The sequence below is a fragment of the Larus michahellis genome, chromosome 18, assembly GCF_964199755.1.
Source record: "Larus michahellis chromosome 18, bLarMic1.1, whole genome shotgun sequence".
Taxonomy (NCBI): Eukaryota; Metazoa; Chordata; class Aves; order Charadriiformes; family Laridae; genus Larus; species Larus michahellis.
The window spans coordinates 6,111,580-6,132,463 of NC_133913.1; the positions used below are offsets into that span (position 1 = coordinate 6,111,580).

At 45.2% G+C, this 20,884-nt stretch overlaps 1 protein-coding gene across 1 annotated transcript; it reads right to left on the reverse strand.

The window, feature by feature from the left end:
* Positions 1-2,256: 2,256 nt before the first annotated feature.
* MEIOC (meiosis specific with coiled-coil domain) lies at positions 2,257-20,167 on the reverse strand. Its single transcript, XM_074561683.1, has 8 exons — positions 20,069-20,167; positions 18,487-18,612; positions 17,109-17,266; positions 16,874-16,978; positions 13,542-15,399; positions 11,736-11,870; positions 7,660-7,840; positions 2,257-3,812 (listed from the first exon to the last, which is right to left on the reverse strand). Exons 1-8 carry the CDS (start codon positions 20,072-20,074, stop codon positions 3,589-3,591), a joined length of 2,793 nt encoding a protein of 930 aa, XP_074417784.1. The 5' UTR covers positions 20,075-20,167; the 3' UTR covers positions 2,257-3,588.
* Between the last annotated feature and the right edge of the window lie 717 nt (positions 20,168-20,884).

Sequence of the window (20,884 nt, forward strand, 5' to 3'; positions counted from 1 at the left end):
GTTTGAGGAAGCTGCTGGTGGTCCAGGGCCATCTCACATGCTTCCCCTTGTACTTCAGGTCCTCTGGCAGCAGCAGCAGGTGGTGGGAAGGAGTCTTCCCCACATTCCTAAGCTGGGCACCAAGAGCTCTCTGACCTGGTACTCAACTTCCCCAAACCTCTGCTTCCACCTGGGAAGCAAGCTGAGGGCAGGGGCTGCTCCCCTGCATGGATGCTGGCATACCAGAGCCTCTTACAGCTCCTTGAGACCTTTGGTTGTGAAGGTCCAGACGCCGTAAAGGCTGCGTTCACCTCCTTGTGACCCTCTGCCCACCACCCAGCTCAGGAGCCAGAGGAAGAACACAAGGCTACACACTAAGTGCCAAGACATACACACTCAATAGCAGGGTGTATGAGTTAAGAAGGGCGCAGTCAGGAGTGCACCCTCTCAGTCACCCCCTGCACGCACAGACCAGCAGAGGGTGAGTGTTGTGTCTGGCCAGCCCAGACGTCACTCCCAGTTAAGAAAGGCCCTTTGAGGGAGAGGGAACCAGGAGCAGAGGGAAGGTCCAGCCCGACGTTTTTCGGCTGAAACACCCTGGGGCAGAGCAGGAGCACCGCACCAAGGCGGCTGCAGTGGGCTGTAGTCTTGTGGAAACCCACCAACCCCAAATCTGCTGCAGCTGAAGGGCTCGAGCTGCCCCTTGGCCACGAGCCCATTTCACCACAGCTTGGAGCCCGCAGAGCTGCTGTCACCCAGGGCCACCCTTTGCTGATTCAGTGCCCAGAGCAGACGCTGCCCCTGGAGAGCTGAATGCTGACACTGGGCTGGCACTTGGGATATCACAGAATGGTAGGGTTGGCAGGGCCCTCTGGAGATCATCCCCTCCAACTCCTGGCCAGAGCAGGGTCACCCAGAGCAGGTGGCACAGGAACGCGGCCAGGCGGGGTTGGAATGTCTCCAGAGACGGAGACTCCCCCACCTCTCTGGGCAGCCTGTGCCAGGGCTCTGCCACCCTCACAGCAAAGAAGTTCCTCCTCTTGTTGAGGTGGAACTTCCCATGGGCAAGTTTGTGCCCATTACCCCTTGTCCTGTCCCCGGGCACCACTGAGAAGAGCCTGGCCCCATCCTCCTGACACCCCCCCTTTCAGTATTTATCAGCGTTGATAAGATCCCCCCTCAGCCGTCTTTTTTCCAGACTGAAGAGACCCAAATCCCTCAGCCTTTCTTCATCAGAGAGGTGTTCCAGTCCCCTCAGCATCACAATATTCAGGAGTGCATTACTGGCCTCAGCACCAAGAAATTTATAGAATAGGAATAAATACTCCAGAGCAACTCCTAAGGTTTCTAGTGCAGATACTGCAACGATGGCACAAGCTTTCTCTGACAGTATGGAGCTTCTAACTAATGAGATACAGGGGAAAAAAAAATCCACCACTTTGGCTTCACTGCAGTGATACAATTTTCCCTTGGTTTGTCTAAAGTCACAGTCATTTCTCTCTCCAAGACAGTACTTTCAGTCTCACCACTGCTTTACAGCTCTGTGAGGGATGCACTCCTCCTGCCCGAACTAACTAAACATTGCTCCAGGCAGATTCTCCGGATTTTGGCCTAACTGAAGTGAATCCTACTGTGTGAGGTTACCACTGAGAGCTCAGCACCACGCCCAAAGCCCCCAGTTTGGCTGGGGACAGGCCTGATGAGTGATCACCTGACTGCGAATCAACCACCTGAGGCTATAAATGTCAGTGGCCATCAGGGCCCCCCCACCCCGTGGGCTCTCGGCTCCACAGTGGCTGGCTGTGCTGGGGGATCTCCCTGGAGCAGGGACCTCTCCGGGTCACCCCTCGAGGCTGAGACCCCTCACCTGGCAGCAGACACCCATGACTTGCCAAGTCACAGTTTTTGCACACATGTAACATTTGAGATACGTGTAGTAAGCTTGCGCAATGATCTTTGTATCCCATACTAACTTTAAGCGTAGTAGAGTATTGACTGCAAATCCATCTGTACTTATTAAGTATTTTACATACCTAAATTTACTGATTAGAACTACTAGACCGGATCTGCCCGAGGGATCTCCAACTCTTCTCCTGCGACGACCTCTTAACACACTTCAGTTACAAACCGAAAATTACAGTCCCCGTGAACGGACCCAGCTCTGGGAGCTGAAGCTGTGAAGACAACGGCAGAACAAACGCTCATCAACAAGAGCTAATTTATTTCTTACCAGACAGACGAAAGTCAGTACAGTATTTCTTTTAACATCAACACGTCCTAGGTTAAACTTAACAAATCGTAATGCGGTGACTTGCGGTATGACGATGTGCTTTGTCCTCCTGCCCCAGAACACTCCCCGGCAGTGCTTTCGGTCCTTTCAGTGATCAGAACCAGTTACTCCGCTTTCTGCTGCATTCGCATTCAGCTTCTCTCACATCATCTAGTGACAATTTATGTGGTGCAATCACACCTTTCGCGTATCAGGATTTCCGGAAGTAGGAAGAACACAGACATTTAAAATAGCAGGGTATCTAGCCAAGGACAGCTGAATAAATTTAATCCACACATTATAAATGCGATGCTAGAAGTGTTAAAACCCCGTATCTCCCGAGCCACATAATACCAACGTCTCGTACCAGTGAATAAATTACTTCTATTCCATACAGATTAAGGTATGCAGAGAAACACCAAGTAGTAATAGCTGTCAAAAATGCAGAGGTAAACTAATAAGCCTAAAAATACGACAACTAAATTCCAAACCAAACTAGTGAAAGCGTAACTTTAAGAAAACCTAAATTTCAGAACTTTGTGATACCTCTTCCAATTTTAAAGTGAAGGTATTAAAAACAATACTCATTATTTCAGCTGCTGCACAGCTTTTTAAAGAATAATCCCATGTGCGTGGCATATTTTGATTATGTTTAAATACTTTAAAACAGAGGTTCTTTTTTTTCCCCAAGAGCATGCCCAAATGATTTGAACACATTCACTAAATTGCATGGTTTCACGACAGCGATTTTGTCATACCAGTAATTTAGTAGAACCCGGTGCATCTCCTTTCACAAACTTACATTCTAAAATCTCAAATTCATAAATATTCATATTTTAAATATTTAATTTTACATGAATATTGGGTATTCTTAGCATTTTTTTTCCTCCTGTTTCCAGGTACTAGTTTGATAAGGAAACCATTTTTACATCACAATCTTATCTGGCACTGACCGGACACACCCCATTAGACTACAGTCTTTAAGAATCATTATTTTAAAACCTATTTCCCAAGGCAAAACTAAAAGAAATTATCGGAAGAGTTGTACACCAGGGTTCACCCACAGAAGTTAAATAATAGCTTGGCTGTTAATTAATTAGTCTGATTATTTTTTAAGTTAACATTCACCAGTTCGGCTTTACGATATTCTGACATTGCCCGTCGCGTTAACAGTTTAAGTAGAACCCGAGAGCCCTTAAAGCAAATTCAACTTCTTGTCAAGATACAGCTTTAAATACGAATATTAGTAGTTCAAACTTTACAAATAATTAAAAAGAATTAGTGTATCATCTCTCATACAGCCAGACTGCGGAGCAGATTTTTATGCAACTGGTATTTCATTAGTGCTTGCTTACTTCAGCCCACTGGTTTAGGACGCCGCAGCTGTTTGCGTTTTCGCACGCTTTTTCTTCAGGTTGCGCCGTCTCCCGAAGAGCTTTCTCTCGATCCGGTTTTCCAGCTGGAGATTTCGGTAAGGTCATCTGGAACGCGCACCAGAGTGTTGTACGTGCTTTACGCGTTGCTATGCTCATCTCTCTAATTGCCAGAGCAAGAGCAAACACATCTGCAGGGAGGAAGCAGCGTTTTAATCTTTATTACACAGGTCATCAGCATGCACTATTTGGGATTAATTCACCCTGGCGATGCTAAAAAGTGCAAAACTTTTTTAGCCTTTTTTGTGTGTGATTTTGTGTCTGTCTCTTTATACGGTTGTAAAATTCAATCTAAGCAAGCAGTGACTTTTAGGCCCTCATACACAGATTATATGGAATTTAAATACTTATTTTGTTAAAGCTCCTACTTAGCTGTTGCCTGTTACGAGGAGGCACCTAAAGCCTTACGGTCACCTCCGGTTTTGAAAGTATCCCGTCTGCACACACACTACAGGCATCCCGCCCCTTCCTCTGCCAGCTCCTTGCTGAATGTTCACAGCAACCCCTCCACATCCACAAAGCGGATCCTTTGCCCATCTTGCCTAAGAAATTATTAAGACAGGTGAAGGAATAGCTTGTTTATGGCATTTTGCTAAAGCCTACAGATCATGTTCTGCAAAAACTTTGACAAAACTCACCACTTCAAAATAAAGAAAAAGTGGTACAATGTCCATTTATTCAATAGCAATCACTTAATGCTTAGATAATGCTTTGATTTCAATTCTAGCCCGTACAAAGACACAAATTCCTCTAGATAGCAGAGTTTTCAGTCAGAACTTGCACGTTATTCTGGGGTAGGGCCACACATGCTCTTCTTGGGGCTGGGTCGCACTACACCATGTCGGGCTGCACAGAAACCACGCGTGCACTCGCCTCCGTGCTCAAACACTTCCATAGGTTTGGAAGCAGCGGAAGACTGACTACAGTCTGCCCTTCCAAGTCCTCACGCTCAGTGAGTGCGACTGCGGTTTCATTTCTTGCAAAAAGCTGGCACCTACCTTCAACCAGTATTCTCGGATTCACTGTTCCGGGTGAAAGCATCCCCTCCTGCTGGAACTAGCGGTGCCTCAGAAAAGGGCAGAATTTAAAAGCCTAGCCTTACCCTCTCACCACCCCTCTGGCTCTCACTCCCTGGGCTGGGTTCTGTGCAACCCATTCTGAGACATCCCTCCTTCCTTCTGCACAGAGTGACTACCGATTCCTCTGCAGTGACCACCGATTCCTCTGCATCGGCCACCACTAGAGCAGCCGGAAGGAGCGGTACAGAAAATTGATTCAGGTAACTGTGAAGAATCACCATGAAAATCCACTTGTCCAACACAAGAGTCAGCCATCCAAAGGATTTTAGAAGGTAGCGTCTGGAAGGATAACTCCAGAGAAGTAAAGGACAGAATACGCAGCAGGAGGATGTGATTACCATGTCTTGTGCTTTCAAAATTCCAGTTTCCACACCAAGCTTTGTGGAATCCAGAAGAGACCTCAGGAATGGTGTCACCTGGACTGCCTACAAGAAGCTGGGAAACAAGTGACACATAAATGTGCACCTCAAAGCTGTAAGATATGGTTGGCATTTGGGTCTCTACCAGGGAGGAAGGCAAAACTCCACAGTAATAAGGAAGAGCTGTTTTAAAGTCTTTGTCTGAATGCAGTGCCTGAGAGTTACACACATTAAAAAGGTCTTTTCTCCCCTCAGGGGATGATCTGTAACTTCTATATCTTTCGAAAGATCTTGAACACTGAATCTAGCGCAATCTCAAAGCAGAGGTATGGTCAGAGCTCTGCCAGGCATGATGGTTGTCCTGGGTGAAAGATGGCACTCCGTAAACCCCTTTTTCTTATCATTGTGATTTCTTCCAGAACTTCATTAAGTGGGCAAAAACATTTACAAACAACTGCCAGATACCTCGTACAGTTCCACAACTTCCGTGTGCACTATTAGAATTTTTCAGACCCCTGTTGTGCATGAATACAACCGATATGATGCAGCTCAGATCCATCTGCTTCCCACTGAACTAAATCCGTGTTGCAACTAAAGCTGGGGAGCTGGGAGAAGAGAAGACCATGGCTCATGTAAGAATTTTATTTAAATCAAACTTCTTGGAATACAGGACACAACAGACAGGTCCTGCCTGATAAGATACTTAATATCGGATGAGATGTAATAGAAAGGTGCTGTGGAAACAAGGTTGGGCCAGGGAAGACCGCTTCTCAAACAAAACAAGAAAGCTCTGCCAAAGAGACGAGATGCAGAGCTTCAGGCCTGCTCCTCAAGGCTCTCCCAGACACGTAGCAAATATAGCTACTATGTTCAATAATCTTCCATTGGAAATGTCCTCCCCAGTTCCCACAACAGGCTAGCACATCTTGGAGACATGTAGCCAAAGAAATCACAACCCTTCTAGTTAAGGAATCAGACCCCATGGTGCAGAGCCCACTTCTTTCTCTTCTCTTCGACCAGGGAGCAGATCTAGTCCTCAGCACAAGAAGGACATGGACCTGTTGGAGCGCGGCCAGAGGAGGCCCCAGAGATGCTGGGAGGGCTGGAGCCCCTCTGCTGTGAGGACAGGCTGAGAGAGCTGAGGGGGTTCAGCCTGGAGAAGAGAAGGCTCTGGGGAGACCTTGGAGCCCCTTCCAGTCCCTAAAGGGGCTCCAGGAAAGCTGGGGAGGGACTCTGGAGCAGGGAGGGGAGCCGTGGGACGAGGGGGAAGGGTTTTAAACTGAAAGAGGGGAGATTGAGATGAGACATTGGGAAGAAATTCTTTGCTGTGAGTGTGGTGAGCCCCTGGCCCAGGTTGCCCAGAGAAGCTGTGGCTGCCCCATCCCTGGAGGGGTTCAAGGCCAGGTTGGACGCGGCTTGGAGCAACCTGGGCTGGTGGGAGGTGTCCCTGCCCAGGGCAGGGGGTGGCACTGGGTGGGCTTGAAGGTCCCTTCCAACCCAAACCATTCTACGATTCTATGATTCTTTTCTGGACTACTCGGTTCCAAAAAGCTCACTGATCTAGTTAAACAGTAATGCCAAGTAAAGCCAGAGCCAATTATTTTCATGGGCTTAAACACCCAAAAAAATTCCTTCATCTTCACAAGTCCCAGTCTTCAATCAAGGTCACGAGAAACAAGGATGATGGTGAACAGGTGAAAAGAAAAATTGCTATAGTGTATCTTTTGAAGTAACCTTGAGAATTACAGAACTGCATGATGGCACACCCCAAAGGAGTAAAATAATCCATCTAATTCAGTTGTGGAAAGAAAGGCAGGAAGCGAACAGAAGACTTTCAGAAACGTAGGAGAGGTTCCAACACCACACTGTAGGCGAGAGCATCACAGGTAGTAGGAATTTATTCTGCCTCACATCTAAGAGAGAAGGGAATCTGCCATTCTGCCTGTGCGCTACTGAAGGAATAAGTTGAGTATTCTGCATATTTTGGATATGGTTAATAACAAGAACATTCTGACCAATGTATTTTTGTGTATCCATCCAAAATATGATTTGTATTTCACGTCAATCTACGACAGAACATGCCTGAAGAGGAAATCCATTCATAACGCAAGGCCATCGTGGTCTCTGCACAGATTCAGTGTGGAGATACCAAGGCAGTTCTATGTGGAAATACAGACAGGGCTGGAGGGGTGACAGGAACAGGAACATGAGGGACAGGGGGAAGAAAGAGACAATAGCTTAATATCATCTCCAATCCTGAACTCCATTACAAAAAAAACCCACTACCTTTTCATTACTTGCTAGTTTATTAATTGAATGGACTCCAAATTGATCTAACCCGTTTATCTCTAAAAGTCAGTCATAGTGTCCTCTCAAAACTGTCATCTAAACCCCCCACAGTCTGCTTTTCTCAAAGCTCTAGACACTGAAAAATACATTAAAACTTTAATACAAAACCCCTCACACTTATTTTCTTATAGACTTGCAATACGTGTAGAATATTTCAGCTACCTTATAAAAGTACATAAGCATAGTTATACCTCTGTCATCTTGGCATCTGGGAGCTCCTTGCCTCTGTCGATTTGAAGCATTTACAATTTCATCTTTTCTACGTGACTGCACTACATGAATTACCTCCAGATGTTTATCAAGAGCAGTAGAAATGTTAGCATGAAGGGGAGAACTGCGAAGGCGCTCCATTTTTCCCAGTAAAGTCACAACCTATTGAACATTTTACAGGTTATAGGAGTTCAAGCTATACTCATCTAGACTTACAAGAAAATTAACTAGATTAGGAAGAACAATTAACAATAACCATTATTTTCTTTTGAGAACAGTTCATAAAGTTACAGCTGAAGTAGTTAAAATTCTTACCTAGGATTTCTTCTTCTCCAAAACCAAAGCTGTAGAATACCTGGGTGCGTACAACACAACAGCAAAGCTAAAATACCCAAATATTAGGACACCCAGCTTACTAATTAGTAAAAGATATATACAACTTTGAGACAACCATGTGACAGGAGGCGGTTCCGCGACAACGTGCGTTCCTCTGAATCAAGACCATCGTGGTCCTCCCATCAGCACTGCCGCAATTATCCGGATGAAAACCAATCCCACAAAGACCAGCCAGTTTTCACCCAGCTGAACTCCTTGAGCTGTGCCGGCACAAAGCCACGGGCAACGTGGGAGAGCAGTTTGGAATGGCTGAAGCTGCTGCAGAATCACAGGCGTTGGCTGACTTTCAGGATGGATACTCAGCACTAAAGGAACTCTTTCAGAGAATGTTGAGCACAACCACTCAAAAAAATCATTCAGTTTTGATTCATTAATTGAAAATCTGCATCTTTGTTTTTTCTTACAACAGTCACATTTCTATGAATTTTCCCTTGGTGAGTGATTCCTCAACCATGGTTCACAGACCACTGAAGAACCTGGTTACTGGTCTGTAGAAAGAGATAAACTCCAAAATTCCAGAATTGTACTGTTTATCGGGCAATGGCTACACTTGATGACCTATAAAGAAGCCTGATGATTAACTGTCATCCACAAGTTAAAAATAAGAAACAGAGCGTTGGGGGGCACAGTGCAAAGCAACGTTCTTGATGTTTCCTTGCAACAAAATGATCGTAGGCTTCCCTAGGAAAAGGACTGGCATGGAGTTTTTAAAACGTAAGAAAGAGTGGCTGGCAAAGGCATCTGAACCAGGACAATTTGCCCAACCTGCCCCCAGTATCCTCAGAGCAGGCTGCTGGCCAAGACAATTATTTTGGTAACAGCACCCACAACAGCAGACGAGAGCACCCTACCCCTTGCTAAGGGCTCAGGAAGGAGCAAGCTCCCACTGCCAGACTTCTCCTGCTCTCCCTTAGACCTGGCAAAAGCCTGGGGGGTGGAAAAAAAACACGGGCAGAAATAAACTGCACAAGTTACTCTGACAGCAGCAACGATCAATAAACTCAAAAAGTGACATTTCACATTTTTTAAACTCTCAGCTTCCTTACAAAAGCAAAGGGAGAACTTCACACAAACAACTGAGGAATCAGTCACCAGGATAGGAAATTAAAGTAGGTAAGACTGATTGAAAAATCACTAGATTTGCTTCTGAAGAAAAAAACCAGATTTTAAGGAGTGGCACAGTGGGATTATGTAAGCAAGTGAAACAAAGCAAGATGAACCTGCCAGTCATTTCCCAGTCTTACTTAGTAGCACATCCACAAAAGGACTTACGTTCTGAAGACCTGGTTTTCAGGTACCACAACCTCATCCAGTGGGATCCACAGCTGATAGTTAAATAAATAAACCTTCTTTATACTAAGCCTGGGAGAAGTGCCAGGTGTCTAAAAGCAAAATCCACACAAGTCAGCAAAGATGGGCTGCCCCAGCAACCCAACAGGAACCACTGAAGGCTCAAATGCTCGCTTTCCCATTCCCTCACGTTTTTCAGAAGTTCATCCTGCACTCCCAAGAGACGCTTCCTTCTGCTAACGACTCAGAGGCATTAACTAACCTGCCCTTCTCTTGCAAAGCACAACTGATCCCTCTGACTGTCACAGGACTTGCCCGCTAATTGAGATCCTTCACTGGGAAAAGCAGCAAGCCACCAGTGACGCTGCGTCTGACTGCTGGAGTGGCACAGTCCAAGCAAAATGCCCAGCAGAGCCACAGAGCCCGGAGTCCAGGGGTCAGCATACACCATGGGCTAAGGACTGACATTCCAGGCCCAGCTTTGATGACTGTTCTTCACAAAACACTGTATTTGCAGCAGGGACTAGAATGCTTTCCCCAGCCCATACAGATACCCTCACTACTAGAAATAAGCTGGTATTTCCCCTCTGTGGCAAAAATCACTATCAGTCCAGAATAGAAGAGCTTCAACAAAACAAGCTGAATGTCAAGCCTCAGAGTACCCAACAGCATTCCCAGTTACAATGGAGCTGTGGATTTACATCTCCCCAGAAAGGGCGGACGAGACACAGTCTATAGAGAGGAGATCCTGGTTTGAAGTTTGTTCTCTGGTTATGAAGTGGTTTTAGTAGCTACTGATGACACAGCGAAGGAAGCTACTGTCACCTCTCCCATCAGCTATGCTTTGTTCTGGAACTGAAAGCAACTGCAAGTGGAAGTCTCAAATGAGAAAAACAAAGTCAAGTGCACGACCACCAAGAGGATTTAACTAGGTGCTCCACACCACAGAGTTAATCCCAGATTCAGCCAGCTCAACTTCCACGTGAACCTTTGTACCAGTGTTCCTCTTGGGCCATCACTAAGCTTTCTGATGTTAGAATCCAGGTCTAACAGCTCCACTTTGCTTTTGAGCATCCTTAAAACTACTTTTCAGCTGCTACCTAACAAGTGTTTGGTAGCAAACCCTTAAGTTTGGTTACTCAAATGGCTAGAGAAAATTAAGTTCTTTTCTAGGTGCTGTTTTAAAGTACTAGGACAAGGACAGACAAGCCTTCTCAAAGTGAAAACTTCCTAATACTGTTCTTTTGGTGTTCATAAAACAGTAGTTTAAACAACGCACACTAAGCCTATCAACATATCTTTCCCTGCACTCAGCTGTCTGAACAAAAGCAGGCAGTTGCACAAGACAGATTTCAGCAAGCAGTAAGCAGACATGGCTCCACAGCTTATTTCACCTGCGTGAGACTGGTAGGAAATACTGCTGCTTAGCACTGCTGCCTGAGGAGCGGCCGAGCTCAGCTGTACTGCTTCCTCCAAGAACCAGCATTTCTCAGAATGACAACTGCTGCCTTCAATCCCACGTTCCCTCCCAGGGTCAGGTTTGCTCTCAGCCCACATTTCTCCTCCTCCACAGCGCAAGCATCCTGGCTCTGGCCTCTCAGCCTCCGAAGAGCCAGATCAGACCCTTGCTGTTCTGCTGGCAGCACAGATGAGCACTGCTCATCTCCTCCTTCTCCTCTCCCTTGCAGAATTCTGCGCAGGCTGCTGCACGACATTGCACACTGGCACCATCGTTTGGCCACAGAACCACAGGCAGCTCAAAAGACACCAGTCACGCTCACCCTACAGGTTACGGCTGTTTGGCCTAAGTGGCAAATTAGTAACTTAGAAATGCTGGCTGAAGTTGCATCAAATAACCGTTCTGCATTAAACAAACACAGACTCCCAAGCAAATATAGATCAGAGCCTTACAAACGTTAATTAAACTTGCTTTTTTTCCCCTCAAATACTTCCTCTAATGCAGTGTCTACAAATCTATAGTGAACATTTCTCTGATGAGCTGCTCGAAACAGAAAAGCTCAAAGGTCAGGCACATCGTAGAGCTGTGCAAGTGGTTAGGCTAGATGACTGGGTTCTGGCATCTCATGCACGCTCTTGTACTAGGAAACCCATCCTCCTGGCATGTGTGTGCATAAACGTGAGCCTCAGCTCCTCAGCGGGTTCCCTGGTAACAGCAGCAGCAAACCTGAAGCTGTAAAAATTTCAGCAGGGACTGCTGAAAGATTATTCCCTGCATAGCATTTAAGAACAAAGCTATTTTGGGAAAAGCTGCTCCAATCATCTTAGATATCTTACACTGTTCTCTAAGTTCTGTGTGATAAGTTCAATAGATTTTTTTGGTTTGGATTTTTTTTCCCCCCCTATAACTCACTCTGGCTTGTTCACGTAGCTGATCCACAATTAAGCGATCAACTCTTGATGGGTTTGATGTCAGCCTTGGAATTGGAGTGTTGTTAGCACTGGAAACCTTTTTCCCTTGAAAATTCTTAGCAAGGGCTGATTCAGTCTGCAGGAAAACAAAAGAATAACTCCCTAAGAACGTAAGCTGCAAAGTGTGCTTCACTACAGAAACAAGAAGAAATATCAGATATATAATTCTTTTCCCGTAGGGTTTTGGATTTTTCAAAAGCAGATAATGAGGATTCAGACATTTGGGATTTAACCACTTGGTAAGACAATCACCTGTTTTAAGTGAACAACCACTTTACTCAAAGCGGTTCAACTAAAGTAATTATGCCAACATGATGTGTTTCAGAAGCTCTATGTCTTCTCACAATCAGACTACAGACTATACTAATTTTGCCCATAAATAAAATGGAGGCAAGTTGGAATTACATGGCAAAAAAGAATGAGCAAACAGGTATGGACCTCATCCACAAAATTAAAATAAAATTATTTAAGTCAGCAATTAACTTAAAATTTTGTACACATTAGTCAAACTACTGAAAGCCTTTTTTTTTTTTGTTAAAATGAAATCGTATTTTATTGCAAAGAAAATTACTTTGAAATCTGAAATCTTGCAGTCAGGTTTCAATCTCTCTCATGCCATTGTTATGTCACTCTGGAACGCCTATAATACTGTATAGCTAGCTAAATCTCTTTTAAAATTACATTTCTTCGATTGCTTTGTGGCTCTCCACACGAAGCTGCAGTCTCATTTTCTCCACGACCCCCCCACCGCACCTCTCAGCATGTGTCAACTCTTTCTCTTTTGCACTTTCCTATGCAAGCCTGGACATCAGTCTCATTCTCTCCCTAACCCCTCTATTCAAAGCAACAACTGGCTTTTGTCAGAAAACACTTCAGCAACGCCCCCCTGCACTACATCCCCTCCCAGTGAAGTTTCTTTTGGTGGACTGGCCCCATGGAGATTCCGCAGAGCAGCTGACAGCCACATGGTTGGCCCCCACGGTCCCCAGGTAACGTTCGCTCAAGCTTCCCTCTCAGAAAGTTACAGCTCCAGATCGTTCATGAACTTCAAGACCAGCTAAACTATTTAAATTACGGCAGGTTTTACATTCAACAAGGTAGCCTGAAGCACTTCCGCTGGTGACCAAAAAGGCCATCAAAATTGCTTTAAGTAGGGCTTCACACAGAACTATCTGAGTCGTGATCAAGTGTTTTAACATTACCCTTTCTTCAGCCTCTGTGTCTGGGGCAGAAGAGCAGCCCCTTCAAATACATTTTAGGCTTAAAACATCAGGGAAACGGGAGGTGAGAACTACTCATTGAAAGAGCCAAAACCGTAGGGCCTAAGAAATTTAATTAATTCTTGAAAGGATTAAAGTTTAGTCCCAATTAAAAATATAATTAATGGTTTTGCTTCCAAAGTTTCCAGATGCATTGTATTTATTGTACTAAAAAAAGTGTAACGTGGCTTTGCTAGTCATACACCACACCTTCCCCAGCCCCAACAGAGACTGAAAAAGTCACTGAATTCCTGCTTTAAGCGCAACATTCAATACAACATCAGTTATGCTCCCAACCAGGCTACACCCCTTCAAAACTTCCATTTTCAGTCACAAAGATACAGGGAAGCAAAGTCTTTCACCTCTGAAGTCCCATTAAGCATTTCAACTCATAACACTGAGAATTACCCATGATCTCTAACTCAACTGAGCAGGATGAGATCTACATCAAATCTGTGATATAGTATATTAATTTAATTTTTTTTTACCTTCTTTCTTTCTTTCTCCAGAGCTCTCCACTGTTCGTAACATTCTTCTAGTCTAAGATGAAGTTCACTGGCAGGCCCACCACGGGTTTTAACTTGCCTTTGAAATCCAAATGCTGGTACAAAACCAGAAAAAGAACTGTCACCGTACATCTTATCGTTAAAATAAGGGTAGAAGCGTTTTAAATCGTCACGGGAGAACAAGTCGTGAGACTCCATCAGAGGGACGATGGAACGGCCAAAGAGGCGAGCTGACCTCAAGGGGAACGCACTTGAGCCAAACTGCTGATTACGCCTGAAGTCACCCATCATGCAATTGTTGGGAAAGCCTGGAGCCTGCAGGCAAGTCGCAGGATTGAGGGCGTTACTGTCTCCGCTCCCCTGCCTGAGATTAAACTGACCCTGGGACTCCAGTAAATCTTGGTACACGGTCTGCAACAACCCATCCACGTGTTTTTGTCCTTCCAGCTCATAACGCTCACTCTGTGGCTTCAACTGGAAACGGTGTTTGTTCACATTTTCAATGATCCCAAACTGCTGAGCTGAATAATTGTCACAGAATCCGTTTGGCTGCTTTAATTTCTTTTCACTCAAATACTCAATGAGATTCTCTTCTCCACTCCTAACTAGTGCTTCCATGCAAGCAGCAGACCGAGCTCGTTCTGCAGTGTTATAGCCAACATCGAGACTTGAAAAAAACGGATTATCTTGACAGTACTTGTGAAATAAATTACTATTTAAAGGGAAATTTGAAGATGATAACTGAAAAAAATCATTAGAATGACTGGAACTTTTTGGAAAAGCAGGTAAATGATTATTCAGTTTCAACAAAGGACTTGGATTCTGAAATGGGACCGAAGCAGCGGTTTTAGTTTGCATGTTCATCCAGGCTGGCCTTACATTAGTACCTGCTGAGGGGTTTGCGGGGTTTGGTAACAATGGAAGTGATTTACAGTAGTCAGAATTCTGAAGATCAGACTTGGAAAACTGCTGCTTTTCTACATCATTGGCATGGTCATTATTCCCTGGACAAGCTGCAAATGATTTTAGTCCATATTCAAATTTTTGCCCCAAATCACTGCAGAATGAAGCTTCATTTGTAAATTGTTTTTCTGACATAATTCCTACAGCCTTGGGAAATGTGAAGTTTTGCTGATCTGAAATTGTATCTTCTATTTTTTTCTGAGTTCCTGATTTAACTTGAAATAATTTAGTATAGGGTTCTGCGTCCAGAGATGGTGCCTCAATGGTTCCATTTACTAACTTTTTATTTTCTTGGAGGCTACAATTAGTGCTCTTGTTCGGCTTTGCTTTACTAGCATGGGGGTATTCAGTGTACCTACTATAATCTGCATTTTCATTATATCTGTGAAACTGTGGAAGAAACGTCTCTGCCCGCTTTTGGTGCAACTGCGCATCTGCTCCTTTGGGACACACCTTCTCCCTTCCATAAGAATAAGCATCATCTCCTAAGTCTTTGATTAATTCTGAATAACCAACTTGAGGTGTAAAGGTGTTTTTTATGTATGGATAGTTCTGATATATGGGTGTTGTCTTCATATTCTCATTAGTCTGCACGTTGCAACAGTTGGCATGATCATTCCTAGAAGGGTATAAACACTGCTCTTCAAGGTCTATGCCAGTAAACCCGCGACAACATTCCTCTACTTTTTGCTGCGATACAAGATTACCACTTTGCAAGTACTGTTTTTCAGCAGCAGAGACAGATTCGCTGCTATAAAAACCCTGTTGTGAGACAGCTCCGACAACTGGTCTTTTAGTTTCTGGCAGCAGGTCATGGTGGTCTACGATTCTGGTTGCATTCATGGGCCACACTGACTTCAAGTTGGGAGCGCAACCCCTTGAAAAACAAGAAATACATGGTTAGAGTCTTGTCCATGGTGCTCCTCTTCCATCCCCAAATGCAGAAACAGGTTTAAAAACTTCAACATTTCTCTCAAATGATTCAATGATGTCTTACTCCAACTTCCATCCACTACTGTCATCTTTGCAGTTTCCCTTAACTGGATGAGAAAACTGATTCTGGCTCGTCTAAACCCACCCATATACCTTAGGAGATACACACAATGTCAAGCTGCAAGCGATGTGTACACACCAAATTATGGTCAGTCAATCCTGTCAAGAGATTTACTAACCACCACTACCAAAATACTCCTGGATACACAACAAGTTAAGATAACAAAGACATTTGCCAAACCACCCACAGCCTTTCAAAGCCACATCCCAGCACTCCAGACAAAACGCTTCTCTGTATCATCTTGCTTCAGAATCGCCTGTGTTTTACACTGGCTTACACTGCTTCCTGCAGGTAAATCAAGAATAAGCATCTCGGCACATTTCCCTTCCTTCCACTAATTACCATGGATTTACACAGAACAATCACTGACTCTTGAGAAAAGCTGTAAACAGACTAAGTAAAAAAAATGGAATTGTGCCTGGAAGTCATTACAGTCACAGACGAATTTGGCAGCGCTGAAAACAGAAATCCAACCTTCACTGTCCAAAGCAAAGGAATTAGTATAAACTACCTCTTGATCAAGACTCTCTCTGAAGTTTTCCCTCACTCCAGCCACATATCTCAGCACACACAGAGAAATCACTGGAACATTGGGAGAAGGCTGAAAGGAAGAGTGGTGCCTGGCTTGGGAACCTTGAGAACTGGATTCCCTTTTTTAACCCTTAAGCCTAGAATATTCAGATTCAGGCAGAAGACCATGCACTTTAAGTATCTTGGGGATGCTGGATCCAAATCCTTCTGTGTCAAGTTATTATGACTATCTAATAGTTTCTTCTGGTGCTAGAATATAGGCATAATAAATCTGACATTTAGATAGGCAAATATTGCTTAGGTAGCACTAACATCAAGAAATACTCATTTTACATGGAATTCTTGTCTCCTGCCAGTTCAGGAAAGTGTGAAAGAATATGATTTTGTTTTGTGTACTCCTTCTGGGAACTGAAATTAATCAAGAAACAAACCTGAAGTCTGAATTCACCCAATCTAAAAAAATAGGCCCATGCATATATTCAAGGAGATTTATTTGAATACAGCATTTCTACAATGCTTGTTAAGGTCTTATTTAAAAAATGCCAATTAAAAAGTTCTGTAAATATCAGAAAGCTAGAAACTACCGTGCAATTTGAGTACGCAGAGAAAAGCTTTCAAGTATCACAAGCGAAATATTAGAAACTTAAGGGGAAGGACAGGAAACCGTAAAGAGCATGAGGACTTGCCAGCAGCAGACGTAAAGATGACTAACAGAACAGATACCGAGGAAGAGAATGCAGCAGTGCCTGCATGGCAACACACTCACCCCTCAGCACAATATGGCTGTGATTTATCTTGTTCTTCCAAGATGTTAGACACCAGTCCATATAAATCTGTTTCACTGCCATAATCATTCCTTTCAGGCTGGATCCTGAAAGTGAATTCCATATTAATTAAAATAATTACTTCATTGAAAATATTTAATAAGTTCAGTTAAACAGAAAAATATAATCCATCTACTCCATCAACACACACGTTCTCTCTCTGTCAAAAATGACTACCTGGACTTCACATTGATCTGAGAAGCAGGAGGCTGCTTAGTATCATCTCCATAGGTTGACCACGGTGCATACAAAAGGGAAGAGTCCACAGGTGCAGAGTACTCCGATGTTGAAAGGGAAGAACTGTAGGTCTGAGGTAGCTCTACATTTTCTTCAGTCTGCATTTTATTACAAGAAGAGGACCAGTTTTAATAGTAAACACATCAAACTGTCATTTCATCATGCTATGAGGTTGTAACCGAGTTTACCCTTGGAGTAACCGAAGCATGAGAAGCAAGGAAGCCACATACTTCTGACACAATGCTACAGGCAATTTCTGCTGGTGACTGCTGCCCAGTGCGTGTACACATAGGAGTAAACACTTCAGGCCGTGTCAGCCCAAAACATCTGCGCCAGTCTCTAACAGATGATCACCAACAGGAGTCAGGAGACATCCCCTTCCTGCCAGTCATTACAGGGTATTTCAGCTACTGAAGAAAAATTACAGCCAATTGGATGTAAGTTTTTCTTGACCTTTTCTAGAGGAAAGGTCTTTTACCCAGTTTAAGTGAAAAGAAGCATTTGTTTGGTTTAAACAGGATATGCTCTCTTAGCTCTTAGGAACTCAGAAAATTAACAGTGTTTTCACAGGGTTAGATGTTAAAGAGACACGATAAATGACACACAAAAGCAGGTTTTATTCCCAGTAAGGCTTTCTGCCTCACTGTGGGCAGGTGTCTACTTCACATCTCAGTTTGTCGTGTCTGCAAAATACTTCTGTAAGCAAAAAAGATGCCCAGCTGCTGGACTGAAGGACATGGAAGAACAAAGCTGTGCAAGTAAGTAACAGGTCTATTCTTGAAGGTATTGGGAATGAATTTTCATTCCTTTATTGGAGCCTTTTACCTCAGTGAAAGTTTATGGCTATGAAAGACAAAATGAAAAGAGAGGTCTGATACATTTAACTGCCCAGGCATTTTCCATTTTCCACTAAGAACCCCTGGCTCAACGTGGCTTACGTGAACGTTTTGACTCTACGTCTGTGGTATGCCGCAGAAACATCCCTTGCAATACCTACGCTTCTCCTTCTTACCAACTTCCCAGTTTTCCTAAAAATATTCATCTGCTCCTCACTTTGTCTACAATTACTTATGCTAACAGAAGAACAAAGAACACAGTGAAATACTATTTTACTAAACACCACATATCCCTTCATCTGTGACCGTATTAAAAAAGTCACTGCCCTTTCTGATGATGGAGATTTATTATGAATAAATCAAACATGATGATTTATGTTCACCAGTATCAGCGACTGTATTAGAAATATTTTGTGACCATTTTGTTTACAAGCAACCCGAACTCTTATACAGATAAAAAAAAAATTCATAATCAAATGAACCTGTGATTTGTAGCAAGGATATAGCGAGCCAGAGCCTGTCATTCCGCTACTGAATACATCCGTCAGCCTCCCGCCAGCTTCTGCGCTACTCCAGCAGCGACTGCCGCCTCTGAACGCAACTTTAGGCTATACAAGACAAGGGAAAAAACCAGTGGCAGGAGGACATAATTATACACAGCCCTGAGAGTTGTAGGTTTCATACCAACATGAACTTCTTGACCACTTTAATTTACCTGTGAATTCTGCTCCATCTAGGTTTTCAAGGAATTAGTTCTACCTATTGATATTAGAACACTTCCATATTTGCCCTTGGAGAAAAGCTTAACCCAACAAACCACAAGAAATTTGCAAGGTGCTCAGAGACGGAGCAGGTGCAGATTAAGAGGAAACCTGCATTTACACTAGCTGAGCTTCCGAAGGGCTGAACCACCGCCGAACACCACCAACCACCAAAGTGGGAGAATTATCCTGCGCACTGCTAGACACCTCTCATCCTTTCAGCACTGTCCCTATTACAATGTTTACACTACACGAATGCATATATGTGCATTTTCAGATTTCAGGAGCTAGAATTTTGCTATAATATTTTTGCAGCTACGGTGGAAGTCTGCCCCATTCTGTACCTATGGGAGAAACAGCTCCCACCTAAGAAACACCCCTCTCCCCATCACTAACCCGGAGGTGCTCAGAAATTGGTGGTCAGTGGGAGAAAGGAATGAAAACAAAAGAGTTAGGTGTCTTTTCTTCCTTTCTTCAGGAGGTGAGGTACACAAGGAAAATGTAAAGTTAAAATAAAACTGACTAGCTAAAAAATCCTTTAGCTCACAAATAAAAGTGAAATTATTTGCATAATATTTAAAATAATACTATAGCAGCTCGTTTGAAATGCTTACTAAATTCAGAAAACGTTTAAGTTTCATAGGACTAGCGTTCTGAAAGTATTCTGAATAAGCACTCCGCTATGTAAAAAGTTGTTCTTCTATAGCTACCTGAGGATGAAAACAGACTACATCTAGTGTACAGGGTCTACAGCATGATCTTTCTTCTAGTTTATGCCACACTTACACTGATGTATTACAGCACTGTTTTTCTCAGACACATTTTACAAATACGTGAACGAGCAAAGCGAGGATTAGTGGGGACCACAGCTCCTTTTCTTATACTAATTTCGACACATTTTCTCCTTAGTTATCTCCTTGTTCAGTAAGAACAATCTGTAATCACAAGGTATGAGGAAACGTACGGTGAGCAGCTCCAGGTCTGTGACACCCCCCGCCCACCAAACCACACACACTCAGTTTTTTCCCCAAATGGAACTTTTCCAGGACACTGAGAAGTGTTTTCCTGACGCTTTCGAGCACCGTTTCACAGCACCCATTACCACAAGACAGGCCCAGGTATGGACGGCCCCACACAGGAGGGCCCCGTGCGGCCGCACTGCGGGGAGTCCAGTCTCAGCCCTGCTCGGTTACCGGCACCCAGGCGAAGACCGAACCCCAGGACAGCTCCGACCCTCCGCCGGGTTTCTGAGAGGGAAGTTGCGCGGCCCGGCCTCTCCCCAGCCCGCAGCCCCGTCCCTCACCTCCATGAGCGACCCCCGGGGCGACGGCGGCTACCGGCACCGCGCGCGTCCGCCCCCGCGGCGCGCGGCCATGGCGGGCCGCCTGAGGCGACGGGCGGCCGTTAGCCTCGCGCCAGGGCCAACGGCCGCCCCGCCCTGCGCGCGCGCCAGGAGATTGGCCAAGCCCTGAGCCGCCTGACCAATGAGAAGCCGCCCGGCTCCCTCGCACCTTCCCGCGCCGCGTGACCCTCGCGGTGCTCCACGCGGTCACGAGACATCGAGATCCCACAGCCGGTATCATGGCAACAGAGCTTTATTTCTATTGGCCCCTGTCCGCCAACGCCACCCAATGAAAAAATCGCGTCTCTCGCCCCTCCCGCCAATGAGGGGCCGCGGGGGCGTTGTTCACCCGGAGACAGCGCCGCGGCTGTTGTGGCGGTCGCGGCCCGGAGCCGGAGCCTCCGCTGGGAGCCGCGGGGGCGGCGCCGTCCCTGCTGCTCTGTCAGGGCAGGACCCCGCCACCCCCTCAGGCACCATCGCCTCTGGGCCCCGCCATCCCCCGACCCGGTCACCTCCTCAGGCCCCGCCACCCCCGGGCCTCGCCACCCCCAGACCCTGTCACCCCCTCAGGCACTGCCACCCCCGGGCCCTGTCGGCGAGGCTGCCTTCAGCTGCCACCACCCCGGCTCCACACCAGGACCCGGGGCCAAACCACCCCGCAGCCCTGTGCATCACCCACGGGATCAAGAGGAAACCTGCGTTACCCATCACAGGTGACAGAGCGCGTCCCCAGCCCTGCGGCGGGGCCTGCCGGGCTGACCCCCTGTTGGCAGCCAG

Excerpts from the sequence above, each read along its gene's own strand:
- MEIOC (XM_074561683.1), bottom strand. Across the intron at positions 7,841-11,735 it reads AGCTACGTGAACAAGCCAGA|GTTGTGACTTTACTGGGAAA; the intron begins GTGAGTTATAGG and ends AATGTTCAATAG. Across the intron at positions 3,813-7,659 it reads CAGATGCCAAGATGACAGAG|ATGTGTTTGCTCTTGCTCTG; the intron begins GTATAACTATGC and ends TCCTCCCTGCAG.